The sequence below is a fragment of the Peromyscus leucopus genome, chromosome 18 (genome assembly GCF_004664715.2).
Source record: "Peromyscus leucopus breed LL Stock chromosome 18, UCI_PerLeu_2.1, whole genome shotgun sequence".
Taxonomy (NCBI): Eukaryota; Metazoa; Chordata; class Mammalia; order Rodentia; family Cricetidae; genus Peromyscus; species Peromyscus leucopus.
Genome location: NC_051078.1, coordinates 23,239,437 through 23,259,896, shown reverse-complemented (window position 1 = coordinate 23,259,896; position 20,460 = coordinate 23,239,437). Strand labels below are relative to the sequence as shown.

Below are 20,460 nucleotides of genomic sequence, written 5' to 3'. Positions count from 1 at the left end.
CAGTGATTTCCCAATTGCATCTCTTTCTGTGGACTTTAGACTTGTGCTCCATCCTTCACAAAATAAAACAGTCATTTTGGAAAGACAACTTTGAAATAGTAATCGTAATCCTCAAATCATTTCTGTTTGGTAGGCATTAAATAAAAATAGTCTTTCTCTTGTTATTAAGATAATAATCTAGACTCTACATTTCTTTTCAAGCTGTTATGGCAATTAAAATACATCTGAGTATGAAGTGTCTTTGATCCACATTTCTTTTAGCCTGTTAATATTTTGGAACTTGTTAGCAAGGTTCATGAATAATTTAGCATGATTAAAATTAGTATAGAAGTTTGTCACTGCACAGAGGGGAAAAAAACCCCACACTTCACACTACTGAGTTCTCTCAGAGTAATCTTTACAACAAAAGCAGGCTCACCCCGGGGAGACGCTGTGTTACAGATTTTATCTAAGGAGGAATACACGGGGACTGGAGAGCTCAGCTGAGTTGCACTCAGGTAAATTTTCATCAGCCCCTGGGTCTAGAGAAGAGGAATGTGAGAGGCTCCTGTCCGAGAAAAGATTGTCTGTTAATATGGGCAGGATCCCTTTACGCAGGGAAACTCAATCTTTCTCCTCGATGGTGTGAGAACCTCTAAAGCCCTCTTCTCATTTGCAGTTGCTTCATCAAGACTGCAGAGGCTAGACAACTCCACTGTTCGCACATACTCATGTTGACCAGCCACTCAAAGGAGGCAGCACTGACCTGCTGTGAGTAGTTTCTCTTGGCTGACCCACAACCAACCAACAGAAAGATGGGACTGCATTGACAGAGGCTAGTCAATATACCACATACCCTTTGGTATGACCTAGCAGGACAGAGGTGTGATCACTTGCCTCATGGAATCTTTACATCCTCGCAACTCTTCATCTGCTGTCTCCTATCATTATCTGTCTTCTGTGGTTAGTGGTCGACCTGTTGAGGGCCTGCGACTCAGTCATTCCACATGAATGCATTGCTAAGCATATCCTTTTCAGAAGGCATTTTATGCCAAGCCCTGTAGAGTTTTATTAGTAAGAGTCCAGCAGTTGAAAGAATCACAGATTTCAAGTGTCTGTCTGAGAAGGAAGTCAAGATAGAACAATAGGAATTATTTATGCACGTTTACAGTCACATAGGGTAAGGGATAGGAAATTAGATGTGGATTAATATTAACAACAAAGTTGGAAATAAAAATATTGAATTTCTAATGTCTTATTCTCTATCACTATGATTTATATTTGCTGAAATCAAGTGTTAATTTTAAGAATCTGGGAAATATCACATAGGAACAAAAATTAGAAGAATTGGGAATAGAAGTTGCATAAAAGTTTGTTACATACACCTAACATACAAGGCATTTGTAAGATAAGGCATTTGTAAGGAATTACTAATCAGTGGAAGATATTACTTTATCTATGTAACACAGAATTTTCTTTTAAAACCTCCTTATGAGCAAAACTGGTTTCCTAGATTTAGGAATTTCAAATTTTTGGAAATTGCTTTATCCTAAAATTTGGGTGTACCAAACTACTCTGTGGTTTTCAATGAGCTGATATTTGGGAAAGAATATTTTTAATGCAGTATGTGTACCAAGGGGTAGGATAAGGGTGCAGAAAGATAGTGCAGCAATTTGCCTCTTGCTGCTTATTTATTGTCTTAAATCAGGATCTCTGCACAACATATTGTTGTCTTTGGAGACTAACATAGGAGCTGACATCTTACCTTGCCTGGGTCACTAACTGATGGAACTGAAAAAAAAAAAAAAACATTATTTCATTTCACAAAAAGCTACTCTAATATAAATTTTTTTATTGTGATATACTGTTTGGTCTCATAGGGCATGGCTTACAATATATAATTATATTGGTAAGTAAGAGACTTTCCACAATACTGTTTATAATAGATTCAGCATATAACATAATAGTTTTCTCAGAAATTTAATAATTCACCAGCTTATAAATGACTAATACGTTCAATTGTGCTTGCTGCTTAGCTCTAGGCTCATGGGTAGAATCGATCTTGAACTATTTGCAATTTTTTTCCCTGCATGTCATTCTAGTTCATATTTCTTAGTTTTGAACTTTTAAATGGAATAAAAATATTTATGAACAGGATAATCATAAGCAATCTTTACTTTTATTTTGGTGAGAAATTAAAATGACTGTCGTGAACAATAAAGTCCAAACATACTTTTTATTAATCTTATTGTGTCAGTTAAGAGTAATTGTGAGATTTTCCTGTGTGATGTCACAGCAGTCATCTGTGTTGAAATACATACAGTTGACACAGAAACGTCAAAATGTGCTATGTTTTATGTTCTGTAGTGATTAAAGAAAAGCATCATTTTAAGAACTCTAAAATATATGAACTAGAATATAAAGCTATCTTATGGAATAGGTCAATTCAACCTAATTTAATAATTTAAAAAACTATTTTAAAAAATCAGAAAGCATTCTGACATTTTATGTGACTATCTGTGTTTTTATTTTAGCCATACTTTTGCCAAAGTTGAACAAATCCTACTTAACACTTCTGCAAAAAAAATAAGTAGAGACTAGTAAATGTCACACCATCGACTATTACTTACATCCCAGACAGTCTTGTTTTTTTCCATTGAGGTTTTAGAACCGACCTGTGCAGGCTGCATGGGAGTGTACCCGAGAGTAACAGGGTGGGAGCCATTGGCAAGGAGATACCAGTGAACTCATGGTGTACATTTCCTTTTACAGATGTTATCTTTTCAGTCTACACGACCTAAAGTGTACTACTGCCTACGAAGACAAACGGAGAAAGCCTTCACAGAGACTGAATTCTAAGGAAATAATATAAGAAACGGTTTACCAAACATTAAATGTGATTTTGGGGGGAATCAGATAATAAGTTTGATTAGTTTACTATGATTGTAATAAAACGCTTAAATCATCTGAAATATGAACATCACCCACATCATAAACTCTGTACATCTGATGCTTTTATGAGATGGAACTATTCGTTTTTTCATGTTGTAATATAATAGGCATTTATGTATTACTGTGTAACATTTCTTTTTAAATGTGTAAGTCTTCTGTAAATGGATATAAATATGATTTTTTAAAGAAAAATAAAATATATGGTTCATGGAGTCTCTAGTGCAAACATTGAACAATTCAAAGTCCTGTTTGTATTTTACCATTCCACCATTTTTACGGTTTCTGAACTGTAAGTCAAATCAGTACGTTTCCTGGAAGCGGGTTTCATGCTTCAACCTGCTGCTCCTTCCAGTCTGTCAAATCTGAAAGCTGAGCACCTGCCTCTGATCATGTAAAATAAATAAATAAATAAAAGTTAAAAAAAAAAGAAAAGAGAGAGAGAAAGAATGATATAACCTGGACCTGGAGCCAAAAAAAGACCTTTAAAGGCAATCAGGGATCTGATGTCCTCTCTCTGTAAAAAAAAACAACACTGTGATGCCTCAATCTCCTTTTCAACAGAAAACAAAGCCAAACTGTTTACAAGCATCAAATGCAATGATTTTAAAAATTTATATCAAGAAAACCATTGTCTAATCTTGTTGCCTGTGGATCATGAAACACACACACACACACACACACACACACACACACACACACACACACACACACCTTTCTTAAGAACCACATGTTCATTCAAATACCCCGAACTGCCAGCCAGCACTGGACAGTGAGTGTCAACCACTGTAGAGTCTGAGGCCCATCTCCACTAGGAAAAAAAAAATACAGACCCCTTTAGCAACCCCCTCCCCCGTTTTTAAGATCACTGTTAACAGGGCATTAGCCAGACTTTTCAAGTCTAAGCCTTTAGCTGAAATGACCTTTTTGTGACGTCCCTGAATTCATTTTCATCAGAGGAAATAAAGACAATGATTGACATACATAGTGTATAAAAAGTAGAGAAGAGCGATTTATCTCTTCCTTGTGGCTTTCTTTGGTGGTGTCACTCTTGTTTATTCCTTGTTTATATGGGAGATTTCAAAGTGAAACCTATTTAACAATACCATGGATCTAACTGCTGTTTTCTTGCTGCTTGGTCTTATTATGCAAGACCTGTCATTAGTAAATTCTTTTTTTTTTTTTTTGTACTTTAATTTGTTATATTTGCACGTACCTTTGTTTTGATGTCTGTTTTTGTTGAACAGATTCATTCAAAAGGTAATGGTAAAAAAAAAAAACCTTTCCATTGTCAATAAAAAAAATGCTTCCAATTTTCTGCTTAAGCTTCGTTTTCTAGTAGTGTAATATTTAATGATCTGCACGAATTACAAAGAAAATCAGTGATTTCCAAGGCTGTTTTATTCAAAATCCAGGCTGCCACTAGAGGGAGGTCTAAACTAGCTTATGGAAGTGCTCTGAATTAAAGAAAAAAAAAATGTTGCTTGAGTAAAACCAATGTGAAAGGACTTGCTAAGAGCAGCTAATGATGAGAATAAAGTCGTCTAAATGAACTACAAGAGAAACCATGATAATCATAGGCTAGAAAGGTTTGCATTTGTATTTATAGACCAGTATGGCAATCGGGTTTGCAGAGCCGTAGTGAAATACTTCTGATAATTAATTTATAAAGAAGAAAAAGGTATCTTGGCCGATATTTTTGGATGATTCAGCTCAAGAACCAGCAAGTCTGCATGCTTTGGGAAATCAAGTGGGGTGGAATGGCATGGCGGGAAGTATGTACTAGAGAAACCTGCTTGTCTCATGGCCACAGACAATAGAGAATGATGATGGGCCTGGGGACACAGAGTCCCCTTGGGAGGGGCACACACAGCAGTGAGCTAAGCATTCCCCAACATCATCACCCTTACCAGGCACTCAGCACACACAGGGTGGGGGACATGCCATATTCAACTCTAACAACCACCCACGCAGTCATCAAAGTCAGTTTCTTCTTTTGGGGAATTACATTAAAAAAAAAAAAATTACGGGTGATATGTACTGGGTTCTACGGGGTGATACAAAGTATCCAACTACTCTCCTCAAGAAAATGTAAAATATATGCTTTAATGTATAAGAAAACTGTAGGGTTGGGGATTTAGCTCAGTGGTAGAGCATTTGCCTAGCAAGCGCAAGGCCCTGGGTTTGATCCTCAGCTCCCCCACCCCCAAAAAAGAAAACTGTAGTCAGATTTGAAAATCAGTTTCATGGATTGAGCTTGTATTTCAGGGTGGGTTTTTTGTTGTTGTTGTTGTTGTTGTTTTGTTTGTTTTTTTGTTTTCCTTTTGACCACCAACATTAGGATCAAACCCATTCAAATACAATTTTATATAAATAAACCCACCTTTTGATGTGTAGAACAGTTTCATTGATATCTATGTAGTGTATTTTAGGGGGAAAATAAATTTGGCACACTCTTTAAGTATTAAAAGCACTTTTATTTTCATTTCTCAAATGTCTTACAAATTTAAAAATTTCATAAAATACAAGATCACACAGAATCCATTTACATAAATTTAAGGTCACATTTCTTAGATTGTATTATTGCTATTAATGACACATTCAATTCAACATACTTTGGATGCAATTTGGCAAAAAAAAAAAAGATGGTGAGATTTAAAATAGGAAGTTATTTAATTTTTCTCCCCAAATTTTAAGCAGTCTGATGACTAAGTTATATATTTCATTCCTCCATTTTAGCCACATGAATGTGATCCCTGTCTCTGGTCTATAGCAGACATGAATTTCCTCGCTGAAACATAAGAAACAGCTCCTTCTGAAGTGTAATACACTTGGTTTTGGTTTTGTTTTGTGCTTGTTTGTTTGTTTTGTTTTGTTTTTCAAGATTCCCACAAATGGAAAATAATCCAGTCCTGTTTGCTGAGGTGTCCCTTCAGATCTGATAAAGAGGAATATCTACAAATGGTCCAAAAATGAAATCTTTACTCAATCCTTAGATCTGCCTGAGTTTATAACTTGCAAACAAACAATGCTGAATTCAGTTAAAATAGCTGACTCATGTGGGGAAAAATCATGAACAGTATTGTAATGCTGACATATTAAAAACTGTTGATCTGTAACCCCCACAGTTTTCATAATGTATACAATTTACAGATACAATGGAAAATTCAAGGAACTCAACAGCTTCCAGTTATAAAATGTTTATCCAGTTGGTTTAATTCAGTCAACCAAAATAATTAGAGATGATAAAGATATTGTCTTCAGATTTATCAATGAAGAAGGTAGTTTAATCAATAAATGTTTCATTTGAAAAGCCATTTATTATCTAAGCAGCAGTCCAAAGAGGCCTAAAAAGATAGATTTTATATAAGATACACATAATTTTTATGACAAGTAAATTAATCTGTTTGTTACTTTTCACCTGTATTTTGTGAAATTTGATTCTGATAGCACATTGTGCTCTTCACAGTGTTTCTCAAAAACTGAAGAATTGAGAAATTATTCTGAGAACTCTCAATGATTCAATGAACACAGTATACTTTTTGGATTTAACTATGTGCTCTGATGAATAATACATGTAGAGCTCTAAGCTAGTTAACTATGTCTTTCTATTCTGGTTAATGGATATATTTCTATAACCTTATTAAAGACTCATTTTCAATTTTTTGAAAAGGCTCAATCATTTTATAGAAACACAGATGGAAATGTATGTTAGCATATAATATTTAAATGAATTAATATGATTTAAAGTTAAAACTTGTAATAAAAGTAGATATTTGGGGTTCTCTTGAAACCCAGAGGCTCTTGAAATGTAGGACAGCCTCTCTCCTGAGCCATATTTCTCCGGGGCCCGATATGGCTGTCTCCTTGATGGAACATATGATTGCCAGTACTTAAGGCTCTCTATTGTTTTTAAAATCACTTGTTAGTTCACATGGCTCAAGGATCCACCTCAAATTCATTGATGATCTCCTGGAGTATAGCTCAGTGGAAGAGTGCTTGCCTAACATGCACAAGGCTCTGGGTTCAATCCAATAAGAGAAAAAAAAATGCTAATGTGGAGCTAAGTATGGTAGTACATGCCGCTAACTCCAGCAACCAAAAGTTGGAGGCAAGAAGACCAGGATTTCTAAGTCAGCCACACTTACATGGCAAATGTGAGGCCAACCTAGGAAACATGTGACCTGGTCAAAAAAAATAAGAAGAATAAAAATAAAAAATAAAATGAATAAATAAAAGAGAATGGGGGACTCGTTGATACTGCCCAGAAAGTCTCTTGATTTTTAGATTAAGATGAAAACTTTCAAATTTCTCTGCATGTCATCCTTTGTGTCACTCCATTCAATTCATGTGTCATTTCCTGAATGCCATTGGAGGATGAAGGCATTAAGATGCACGCAATCAATTGTGGCAGGGGATTCGAGGAGCCTTCATCCCCACAAAAGATTCGCTGGTAAGTTCTCTAGTTTCTCTGCCAGACACAAGCCTCCCCTTACCCAGTAACAGACAACATAGAAATGGTACTCCATCCAGGGGCCCTGTGTTGCTAAGCAACCTGTTCTGTCTAAATGATTACCTAAAAACAAGGTAGTCATCTTAAAAAAAAAAAAAAAAAAAAAAAACAAAAAACAAAAAAAACATTAAACAACATCTGAGTTTCCATAATAATGTTTTAAATGATATTCTGACTTTGATTTGAGTTCAGATTTTGATCAAACTGTGGCTGATTCTTATCTCCTGGAAGTGTGTTTATATTACACATACTTCCGATTAAAATGTGTTTGTAAGGCACAGGAATTTATAAAATCATACGCCAAAGACATGTTTGTTATTATGCAAGATAGAATAAAATGATCCATGTTACAGGAAAGAGGTAACAATGCGAACTGGCTCACATAATGTAACACAAAATATAGCCTCTTTCACGGGCTGCTAGACTGATTTAACCCTAAGGCTCACATTTGAGTTGAGAAAGAATTCTTTCCAGCTGCTTATTTATAGAGAACAAACAACTTAAATCCAGCTAGAGAATTAAGACAGACAGACTGGAGATAGTAAATAAAAATCACAAGGCCTGTCTCAGCACTTCTTCTATGTGACCAAAAATGCTGGGGTCCTCGATAGTAGGAGTTACCTGGAAAGAAATGGACAGTGTCAAATGATCATCTTCCCTTGAACTTCTCTAGGACTTTTTGTACAACAAACAGTGACATCCCTTTTTTTAGCACTCATCTTTTTGTGTTGTGTTTTGTTTTGATTTTTTTTCTTGAGATGGGGTCTTGTGTAACATAGGTTGGCTTCAAATACCTTACATAGCAGAGGTCAGTCTTGAGTTCCTGATTTGCCTGACTTTACTTCCCAAATGAGAGGGTTACATTCCACACGATGCATATGCCCATTATTTCATAAAACACAGACAAAAAATATGTAAAGTAGGAATCTTCAGGCCCAATACTTAAAAATTTATCTTTTGTAATAGTAAAGGTATGTTTAGCAAATTGTTGGTATTTCCACATAGTCTCTGGAATTTTTGTTTTGTTTATTCTGAAATTGACTCAGACAAATGATTTTTAATATTGTATTAATTTTTTGGTGGAATTATAAAGCATATATAAGGAAATATAATAACATGTATTGACATTGAAACATGTATGTACTTGAATCAGTCTAAAGTTTCCTAAGACAATTGCTCTCTTAATAGTAGAAATAATTAGCACTGATGTATTAGAGCATTTTAGACTTCTCAAATACTTCAATTTCTCCTTGTGGATGGTCATTAGTGATTATAGTGAAGTAAATATATGCATTTAGTTCAAAGGACTGAAATTCTGAAAGTCTGTGTGAAATTCACAAAATTGCCAAAAGCAAAGTTCACACATCAGTTCCTATAAGCAAAGCATATGACTTCAATCAATATTTCTTTCTCAAACTCTCATTCTTACAGAGAATAAAGATAGAATTCATGGGGATAGAATTCATGATTGAAAACCTTCAATTAATAGAAATTTGCTTATGCCAAACACATGGTCAAAATCATTTCAGGATTCAGCATTATAGATTCTGAATTTCTTACCTTATACGGCTTGCCATTGACCAAGGCAGACAGTGTAGACCTTGGAATTTTGCCAGACCTCGTTTTGGGTAACTGTTTGACAAAAACTGCATTTCGAAAAGCAGCCACGGGGCCAATGCTCTGCCTAACATGTTTCACAATTTCTTCCAAAACTTGTTCTTCTGTTGCAGTTATATCTAGGGGGGAAAATGAGCTGGTAAGTGTCAAATGAATGCCAATCATTCCGACCCAAATGGTCAGGGAAGAAAATGATGGCTCACCTTTTTTCAACACGCAGAGTGCTAAGGGAACGTGACCTTTCAAAGGGTCTTCCTTGCCAACCACAGCGCAGTCAGCCACAGTGCCATGGGAAAGGACCGACTGCAATAAGAAAAACCATGTCTTTAGAATATATATTAGAATGTAGATGCATATGATCTTAATATGTAAAAAAAGGAGAATCATGAAATCCACAGCTGCTTTCCTGGAATTTCCTGCAGGGTCACATCATTTCATCTGAGGCAAGCAGTTAGGATCCACATGGTAGTTACTGAGGGCTGACAGTAACAAAGATAAATTGCTTGGCTTATCTGGAAAGTAAAGGGATTGTTTCTTCATCTTAATTGCTTATTAATGAAGTCAAAGAAAATGTGTTGTGGGTACCATATGTAAACAGAGCATATAGGCCTTCTCTAACAGGAAGCCTTTGGGGTATTTGACTGGATATTAGAGCTGTCTACTTAATAAGTGTACCTTTCAGGGGGATCCAAGGATGCCCCAAGACGAAGAAGTGAATTTATTTTTGAGGAATAATGGAACATTCTATTCAGTGGGTGGATCCTTTCACCTCCAGCTATTCCAGCATTTAGGGGAGATTTGCCATGAACAGAATCCCTGGTATCTATCACCACTATAGGGAATAATTTCTACTGTGCTCACCCTAAGCTCTGTAGGCCATACAGAACAATATAGTTATCTCTCTAGGATCACAGTCTTATTTACCACAGGAAATATAGGTGCCTATGGTTAAATTATCTGCTTTGTGGGACTTACAAAAATGTTTGTTTGTGCAAAGGGCCTCCTCTGAGACTGATGTATATTTGAGTATTTCCAAATGTATAGGAGAGAACAGTCAATAATCTTGATACAAAGCTCATTCTCCAGAGCTTTCTGCCTTCTATTCATTCATTCGACAAATACTGGATGCTTTCTAAACTACAGGCTACTGTAGCAGGCTCAGGGAAGAGCAAAAAAAAAATGCATAGAGTATTGTACTGGGTCATTTTTCTGTGGGTGAAAGTTGTGTCGCTTGGGCAGTTTATGGGGCCCTTGGCAGTGGGATCAGGATTTATGCCTAGTGCATCTGCCTTTTTGGATCCCATTTCCTGTGGAGGGATACCTTGCTCAGCCTTGATACAGGGGGAGGGGCTTAGTCCTGCCTCAACTTGATATGCTAGACTTTGTTGAGTCCCCATGGGAGGCCTTGCCTTTTCTGAGGAGTGGATGGGGGCTGGAGTTGGGGGGAAGTGAGTGGGGGGAGCAAGAGGAGGGGAGGGAGAGGGAACTGTGTTTGATATGTAAATTTTTTTAAAAAAGTTTTTAAATAAAAAAAAACAGATTGGATATTTTGAAGGAACTGAATTTTTAATGTGTTTGAATTTGTAAAGACTATGGGACCTTTAAAGTTATTGAAGATCTCAGGGATGAATAATAAAGGAATGGTTATGGCTCAATAGTGATGTATTTTAGTGTCAAGTTAACAAGGAGTCAGTTGTACTGGGTGGTTTTGTGTGACAACATGACACATAAGTCATAGAGTCATCAGAAGAAGGAGCCTCTGCTGAGGAAATGCCTCCTTGAGATCCAGCTGTAAGGCATTTTCTCATTTAGTGATCAGTGGGGTAGATCCCAACCCATAGTGGGTGGTGCCTTCCCTCCCTGGGCTGGTGGTCCTGGGTTCTATAAGAAAGCAGGCTGAGCAAACCATGGGAAGCAAGCCAGTAAGCAGCTTGCTCCGTCAGCTTCTGCCTCTGGGATCCTGCCATGTTTGAGTTCCTGTTCTGACTTCCTTCAGTGATGAACAGCAATGCTGAAGTGTAAGCCAAAGAAACCCTTTCCTCTCCAATTTGCCTTTTGGTCATGGTGTTTCATCCTAGCAATAGAAACCCTAAGACAAGTATTTCATGGCTCTTAGTCTACCAGAGAAGAAAGATATTAATAAGTGATCATGAATGTTTAATTTTTATTACCATGTATCTATAAAAGGGATAAGGTATGCAAGGAAATGGATTATGTAAATGCAAGGTAACACTGAAGGCTGCTAACGTCACCCAAGGTTATGGACCTCAAAGACAGTTTGCCTTAGCATAAGACGATAAGATGTGGATAGACATTTATCAGGCAAGGAAGAGGGGGCGACAGAAAATATCATTAAAACTACACAAGATCAATTCAGATCAGAGAGAAGTGAGTGGAGCTGGAAATCAGAGAGCAGAAAATAACGATGGTAGCAGAGAAGCTGCTACTTCCTGAATGGGAGCTCTTGGGGGGATTTAATTCAGTTTTTATTTTAGCTGCACTGAAAAAAAGTGCAGCAATTTCAGGAAGAAGAAATGCAAAGTCAGAGTGCAATTTTAAGATATATATTTAGAGTAGGCATAGAATTACAGTAAGTTAAGCAGAAAGTAGAAAATCCCCACATAGATCAAGCTCTGATATAAACACAGCCTTCCTGACTCACCTGCACCCAAGTGGCATATTTGTTATAAATAAAAAACTAACATTGGAAATTACCATTACTTGATTCTATAGTCTACACACTTGTGCATTTTTGTTATAATCGATAGGCTCTGACAATTTACGACATGTACAACCACTGTACAATACACAGAAAAGCTTATTTTAAAGTGCCCTGGCTGATCATCCATACTCTATTTCCATGAACCCTTAGTAACATTAATCCTTTAGCTCTACCCAAATTTCCTTTCACAGGCCCATAAAATTATGACAATATTGTCTCTATTTTCAGACTGTTAATTTTTATACTTAGGAATAGGTTCTGAGAAACACAGACTTACTTTGATTTCAGTACGGAGAATAGCAAATTATTGAGGTAGGGAGGTGTCAGTTTAGACAAGGTAACACTCTAAGGGCCTTATAGTCTACTAACGCTGGGGTAGTAGATTAAAAATATTATATTAGGAAGCAAAGCAGAAAACATATGACAGTATTTTGGATCCGTGGCATGAATTATCTAGAGATAATAAAAACCCTGTGGGGTTTGAACTTGAGTTAGATGGCAATTCAGACTTGTTTTTTTGGGGGGAGGGTTGTTTTGTTTTTTTTTGTTGTTGTTTTTTTGTTTTTTTCGTTTTTTTTTTTTTAAGGCTAGAAATTGTTAGGATTAAGAAAAAACAGAAAATATTGCCGTGGAGACATTCCTTTCTGATACCTTGAAGACACCTAAGTTGAGGAGTTGTATCCAGGGATCTGAGAAGACTCATACCTGAATATCACATTTAGATGTCATTAATGCAAAGATGGCAATGGAAGCTGAAGACATAGATCATATTATTTAGGAAGAAAGTAGTGAGAAGAAAGTTTGAAGGTCACAAGGAACACCAACATCTAATGGACACACTTAAAAGAAGCAACTGGTAAAGTCATAATAGCCAGAAAGATGGGGTTAAAATAAAACACAACAGAATTAGGGATTCAAGTGTTTGTTATTTGTTATTTTATTATATTCCTTCATGAAGCCATATTGAAACTGCTTTCTCTTTTCAAAACTCTCAGGATACTCTATAAACACAGGATCCTTTGGTTAAAAATCCAATGTGTGACCTCACAAAGTCCTGATTGGATACACAAATCATTGCTGCATCCCTTCTCTGAACTCCGGGATTGTGTTTCCATGCACACAGCTGTTAACTTATACAAATGCTGAGAAGGGCACATTGTAAATAAGTGCTTAAGAAAGGCATTCCTTATCTGTCTACACTATCCAAAGAGTTCTGTTACAGACATGCTATGTAGTTTGTAAGCCAGCATATTCTGCCACGATTTCAGTTTCTAGTCTCAAATGTTCCAAATAGCTTCACGTTTTTTTTTATAATCTTTTTTTACTTTTATAGTTCATATGTTGAAAATACAAAGATAACTCACTGCCTGATTTTTTTGGTAGTTACTATAGTCTGTTGCCAGTCATGAAAAAATAACATACCCCCAGTAAGTGACATGTAGATTTAGTAGGCTAGATAATGTAATTTTGATTTGATGAATGAAGAATGGCTATTTTACTTGGCAAACTAGAGTTATTTGTCATCAATAAAGTGTTCATTGCCTCTGCAACCTAGTTTTGTAACATGATGATATAATCTATTCAAATGATTTTCATTTAAAATATTATTCAGATATTTTATTGCTTACCCAGTATGGCAATGCTACTAGCTAAATATAAATATCAAACTTCCACATTGTAGTTTTTCCCATTTAACATTTAATTGCTTCGCTTTTCTATTTTTAATGGGCAACAATTTGAAATGCTTAGGAAATTATTGATTGTTATTTTTTAAGTTACAAGGTTAATTTATGAATAAATCACATAATTCCCTTGGATATATTATCAAAGTATTTCATTCTATCTACTCAGATAAATTTTTAGTTTGTAAGATACAAAGTCATTTTCCAGAGACATGTCAACTCTAAATAAAGTTCATTATAACATTGAATTTATACTTTCCAACCATTTAATATACATGAAATATACATTTCAACCATGCATTATAAAGGAAGAGAGGAGGATTTGTTGGTTGCTCTACTAGTAATATTTGCATGGTAAATAATAGTTTTAGATGGACAATTTAAAAGAAAAGCATCAAAATACAGTTTGACAATTTCTGAGAAAAAGAAGTCGATCAAAATCTTATGTTGAGGACAATGAAAGCCCTATCTGTGTGTTGTCTCCACATGAAACCAATAAGCCATTCATAATAAACTTGCCTTAAGGACATAAGACAGGAGTACAACTTAAAACATGACTATCTTGATACATGTCTATTATTGTTGTTCCAAATATGGCAATTTTTCTATATGTGTAAATAAATTTATAAGATCATATTAAGTCCCTAAGGTAACATACTCAAGTTTTAAAGTTATGTTTTTAAGAATTCTATAGACAAGCAAAATTAAACAGACTCAATAAGTTGTATTTATATATTTAAGTATATGTGTGTGTATGTATAACAATAATAATCATACAGAAGATGCCATGAATTTGAGATTTCAAGGGAGGAACATGAGAGAAATTAGAAGGTGTGTACATAAGAAAAGTTGGAGGGACTAAAGGAAAGGGGGAAAAGGATAAAATTTTGAACAAAATGCTTTAAAATTATTTTAATGCTAGAAAAAAGTATTTCAGATCAATCATCTTCCACGTGTTTCTGTGGGAACTGTTGCTCTCCATGGTTGGAAAGAGAGGATGCTTTTTCAGTTCCTCTGACAAGGAGTGCTCTCATACACGGTTACAGAGGTTCAGCGTCTTCATCAGTATTCCTAGGATATACTCAAGAGATATTGTAACTACTTAACTATAAAACTTATTTAATATTGGGTAAAACTGAAATCTCCAGGGGTCTTTAGAGAGGACATAGCATTACATGGAAATATATTTGATTATCTTGGAGTCATCCTTAAAATCACAAGCAAAATAGCTAACTTGGAAAATGTTGTACTTGATCAGAATATCCTTCCCTGGGAGAAACTTAACAAAGCCTCTGCCCCAGGCTTTCCAGGCAGTGTTTTGAGAACAGATTCTCATACTCCCAGGGGTGCTACTAGATTAATTAACAAACTTAAGTCTTTGCTACAAGTGAAAGAATGAAGTCTGAGAGTCCAATGTCTTTTCCACAGACACTGTCCCCAGCAGTAAGGGAGAGAGACCATGCTGGCTCCTGTTCACGTTGTCTCACTAACCCTGAACTAGAACTTTTCAGTCCCAATTTTCATGAGAACACTTTGAACTTCCACCAAGCTTCTCAGTTCTCCAGCTCCTTGCTAGGCTTTCAAAGATTAATCCATGTTTAAAATAGATCTTATTACTAAGTAGGCACAGAAGGCTATTTCATGTACTGGGATCTGCAAAAATAATGTCCTTTTAAATTTATAAAAATGACTTGACAGCTCCATTTTCTTGTACAAAGAATGGAAAGAACAGACTATTCTAAATATTTCTGACAGTAATTTTCATAAACTGTCTGCTGCTTTTATGTTCACTAATTGAATACCTTTTAAAACTTTTATTTAGCCCTCTAATTGGTTAACTAATACCAAATGGTAAGCCCTGAATTCATATAGACATAAGCAACACTAAACAGTTTCTGAAATATATATGAATATGAATATATTTATGAACACACACACACACACATATATGAAAAGAGAAGAGAAATATGTGATAGTGGTTAAAGGGAGTAAAGGGAAAGAGGAACTGATGTAACTATAAATAAAACAATAAAAATTCAAAAAAATTAAAATGTTTTAATTACTAAAACTAGAATAAGATAGGTATTTTTATCATATTAAAAAATCAGCACTTATCGTATGGAAGTGGATTTTTCGGTAGACTCAGAACCTTAAATTCTTTTGAAATACTTACTAAAATGTAAGTTTCTGATTATCACAAATTATAGCCATTGCAAAACAAGATAATAGTAAAATAGCATTCAAAGTCATGTGCTGAAGAGTGTGGTACAAAAATCAGTCTTTACTAAAACGTGTCACAATCTACTTCTAAGAGTGTTAGCATTCCAGCCTTGCTCACTGCAAACTTTGGAAACTAAATCGTAAGTCTGGGCATATCAATGAGAGATAGTAAAAATATCAGAGAGAACATTGCAGGCACATGCCATATATTAATTTTTAGGAGATTTTATGAGAAGCCAGAACATGCCAATAAGTCAGTAACTCTACAGGAGATTCCAAATAAAAGGGCAGGGTGAGCCAGATGTGAAAAGAAGTGATTAGTTTCTTGCTAAGCATAAATAGTCAATAAAAGTTAATCATTTATTTATATTGAGATAATTTAGAGTCAAGGGTTAAGAGATATTCTAAAATCCAGTAACAATATTTCTGTTGGAAGTCAACAACTCTGGCCCATTTTCTTTATTTTTCTACTTTATCTGCTTATTTGAGCTTGTCTACATTCTGCTGTTGCGCAGTGTGAGAAGGATGTCAGCAGAAGCAGAAAAATCCCCAACATATAATTGGATAAGACAACAGTTTTCATGCTAAAAGTAAGGAAACTAAGAACTTCGACTGATAAAAGCTATGCAAACATCATCTTCATAGTCTGATTAGCTAGGCTACAGGAAATGCATATGAATTTTGGCACTAATCTTCTGGAAGCAAGAAATTAAAAAGTCATGCAAGCAGAACCAGCATTTGACAGCACTTTGAAATACACGAAGCAAAAAATTTCCATTTCAGGTTATGACAAAATGCTCCCATTTAATAACAAGATATTATAATAGCACATGATGGACACATGTTCTAGGACATTTTATGATTTGTTTTAATTCAAAAACATCACACTAAGTGACTGACACTAAAGAAAAGAGTAAAGTCATCATAACATGAAAAATTGAGCTGTTAAGTTTGGCCTGAAGTCAGGCATGGCCATTAGAGAAGATGAACCTGCCAATGAAAAGGAGAAGAATGAGGCTTTTGAATCTTTTGATCCTGATACACGAATTGCTAATCACATGAGCTCAAGCTTTTTTCTTCATTGAATTCTTCTTTGTTTGTTCCCTACAGTATAAGAACTATTCTGGAGTTCTGCTATAGGAATAAAATAAATGGACTACGTAGCCCTACTTTATCATTTTTAATCACAATGACATATAACCAGCTAAAATACCTATTGGAAGGTTTATGGGTACATAACACCTTTCTCAGTCATAGACGTTTACATATTTAATTTACATAAATAAGGAAACTGCCAGTCTTTCTGAAGCATTTCATGAAGCTCTCAGAACTGAACATCAAGTAATTGAACCCCTTTCTTCTCATGAAGAAGAGCACACCCTGTAGGAGGGAGAACACGGGTCTCTCTCTACCCACACTGAAAGCATAGAAAGGCTCAATGTTCATTGCCTTCCCTTCGGGACCTATGAAGATCAAGAATGGATCTCTGCTGACCTGACCTGCTCTACCTCAGGACCTACCAGGATTCACACAGACCCTTCTCTGTCCTCTCTCTGTGGATATCATACTGAAGGACACTGTGGAATGAACCCAGGTAAGAGAATGGCCAAGTGAAACATCAGAAACCAGTTAGTGGGGAACAGGATGCCGGAGTGAATAAGGCTTGACGTTTGGACTCTGATTAGCTTTAAAGCTTTGAAGTCAGTCCTTTATCCCAGCAACCAGTCATGGGACAAAGCAAATAATTCAATTTTTTTGGGGGGGGGGCAATACATTAAAGAGTGAGGGCATAGGGTAAGTCACTGCTGGAAAACGGAAAGGTAAGAGGAGGACAGAGACAATCACACCTTCCTGGAACAAACTCTGTAGGACCAAGCGCAGATGGAGGAAAACCGGAAATGAAATGGATACGTTGATGGAGGCTCAACGTGGGGAAGTCTGAGCACTGAAAATTTCACCAAGAGTCCTCCCCTCAGAACTTTCATGTCTCATAGCTGAGAGCACAGGAGGGTGTTCGAGACAAAAAAAAAAAAAAAAAAAAAAAAAAAAAACCACCACACTTCAGGTGTGAAATGAGGAAAAGCATGACTTTGGCATGTTTAGGGACAGCTGCCTGCTCTTCTATGTAAGGTATACATTCAAAAACAACAACAAAAACAAAAGAAGCAACAACAGTAGCAATGAAAACCCTACTTTGCCACAGCCTCACTTGGTGGGTTTACATCATATCTAAGCCAGAAACGGAAATGATTAAGTCTACCCCCCCCCAGCCATCCTGTTGGCTTTTGCCACTCTCACTTATATTACATAGAAAATTTCATCCAGTTCTCAAAGGCCAGAAAAATAAATCTAAGAACCTTCAGATTAAGAAAAAAGAAAAAAGAAACTACATTCACAAATATTATGCCTTTACAAAGACTATATCAAGATACCTAGAAATTAAAAAAAAACTGTTTAGAAATAGATACATATATTAAGCAAAATAGCATAATACTTAAAATTTTTGAAAAGTCAAATATTTACTAGCAATGAGTGCTTGTAAACTATGTAAAAAATATACTCTACCTTCAATAGCTATACATCAAATGATGGACTATGGATCTGCCAAAATATGCTCACAAACTATATTATGAAAACAAAATGTGAAAGAATATCTATGGCAATGAGGAAGTACATAAAGCTTATGGATTGTGTGTTATGGAAGGTGAAAGTCATTTAGATATAAATTTTCCCAAGGCACTCTGTAGATTTAATACCTATGGGTTTTGCTATAACAATCAACGTTGGTGAATGGATTCATCGTAGCCATAGAAAGCTTCATCATGTCTATAAATGTAGATGAGCTAGAGCAGCTAAAGTGATATTGAGAAAGAGCAGCAAGTGCAGAGAACATACTATTTGACCTTAAAATCCTCTTCAGGGCTGCAGTATCAATCCAGCCTGGTACTGGAGAAATGACAGCCTCCTCAACTAATGAAACAGGTGAGCCTAAAACAGACCACTCAAATATCATCAACTGATGTGTGGCAGATAACTTAAGGTGATTCAGAGGGGAAAAAGAAAATGATACTGGAAAAAACCATATCACTAAAGCACTAATCAAGACATTTAAAACAAAGCAGGCATATTTTTTTCAGACACTCCATCAAAAAAAATATATAAGCATGATGAATAAGCACATAAAGCTGTTCAACACTGCTAATTGTTACCTCAATGAAAAATAAAACATATTGAAGTATTATTATCCACCTATTTGAAAGGTTTAAAGAGTAATAACAATTCCAAGTCCTACAAAAGAGAAGAAGAAATAATTGTCAAATGCTGTCAGTGTGTGTACAAAAAGGTGCATCTGCTCAGGAAGTGTTTGGCAGTTTATCATAAACACACATAGGTACACTCATAATCTAGTAAATATACTGTAAATACATAGGCTATAGCAATGCAATGTTACCAAAGAACCTGAAATTGAATATATGTAATACTATTATAGACAATTGTCCAAAATTAGACCAATCCATTTGTCCAGTGAATGAATAGATACATAAGCTCATCAGGCATCTGAACAGTGTAATCCTACACAGAAATGTTAAAGAAACAGAATTATGGATACCCACAGCAAATTCAACAGATCACCAACATATTATCTTATGATAAAGACCCTAGTCCCAAAAGGTTGCAATACTGTATTTAGGTTACTTCTATGAAATTTTATGTTAGGCTCAATCTTAGTAGAAAAAAAAAAAAAAACAAGGGTTGCCAAGAGTTATGATGGTAAGAATATAAAGATGATGTTAAATAATTTAATAATAATTTAATTTAATTTGCACTGTTGAAATTCTTTATATTCTATCTTCTGATGATGGATACAAGAATCTATACAAATATACAATGAAATAGATTTACCCTATTCAATTAAAAAATTTAATAAGAGAACAATTTTGGATGCTTATATAAATTACACTGAAAAAATTCCAAGGAATTGAAGAGTAAAAAAAAGAAAATTAAATCACTTAAGGGTTAAAAGTAAGCCTGATTATGAAGGAATATTAAACTATGATGCTAGAGTTGGTCAAGTATCTGGTAGCAAGCAGTAAATATACATAGGCATTCGCATAAGGAACAAGTATGTGTAAGTGCTTAAAATTTCTCATCTAACATATAGGAAGGAAAGAGGGAGTGTGGATAGGATGAAAAATCCACACAAGAGCAAGAGGCAGAGAGACACAGATAGGTAGAGGTTGGGGAGAGAAGAGCCTAGCCTTTCTCACAAATGAAGGTTTGGTCAATTTCCAGATGCCTGAACCTCAGTATTTCCTCAGTTCATCACTGTTCATAGTCACTACTTGGTATAGGAAGAGCAGTATCTATCAATACCTCTTCAATAGCACCTGCAGAAATCCTGTGGCCTGCAACATTTATTACATCATCCACCCGAGACATAACATATAGGTATCCTTCCTCATCCATGTAGCCTGCATCCATAGTGTCATAGTATCCCTGAAAATAAGAATGTATATATTTAGTTAGCATGTAGTGGTAGGTAACAACATGATCATTTTCAAAGCTTGGTGAAATATAAAGTGTGACATAAATTGATTCATTATGAGCACTTGACTATTTTCACAAGCTTTAAGATTAAATTGCTCTTGGTTTTGAATCCTAACTAGATATTTTTGCTCCTCTAACAACCAGGAATAAGTTAAACTCTCCTTATATATGTTCAACTTAAGTATTTGAACTTGGAATTCTGACATTTGCGAACCCAAATACTTTTTTTT

General features: G+C 35.5%; 2 protein-coding genes across 2 annotated transcripts in view; one reads left to right on the top strand and one right to left on the bottom strand.

The window, feature by feature from the left end:
- Ppfia2 (PTPRF interacting protein alpha 2) overlaps positions 1-3,743 on the top strand; it is a 457,936-nt gene extending 454,193 nt beyond the window's left edge. Inside the window, exon 30 of the mRNA XM_028873023.2 lies at positions 2,752-3,743. Within this exon, the coding sequence (XP_028728856.1) occupies positions 2,752-2,780 (29 nt within the window). The 3' untranslated portion in view covers positions 2,781-3,743. The remainder of the gene's footprint in view (positions 1-2,751) is intronic.
- A 1,641-nt stretch (positions 3,744-5,384) lies between these two features.
- Acss3 (acyl-CoA synthetase short chain family member 3) overlaps positions 5,385-20,460 on the bottom strand; it is a 171,750-nt gene continuing 156,674 nt past the window's right edge. The window contains exons 13-16 of the mRNA XM_028873024.2: positions 20,057-20,179; positions 9,262-9,361; positions 9,002-9,177; positions 5,385-8,062 (exon numbers count right to left, since the gene is read on the bottom strand). Of these exons, the coding sequence (XP_028728857.1) occupies positions 7,994-8,062; positions 9,002-9,177; positions 9,262-9,361; positions 20,057-20,179 (468 nt within the window). The 3' untranslated portion in view covers positions 5,385-7,993. The remainder of the gene's footprint in view (positions 8,063-9,001; positions 9,178-9,261; positions 9,362-20,056; positions 20,180-20,460) is intronic.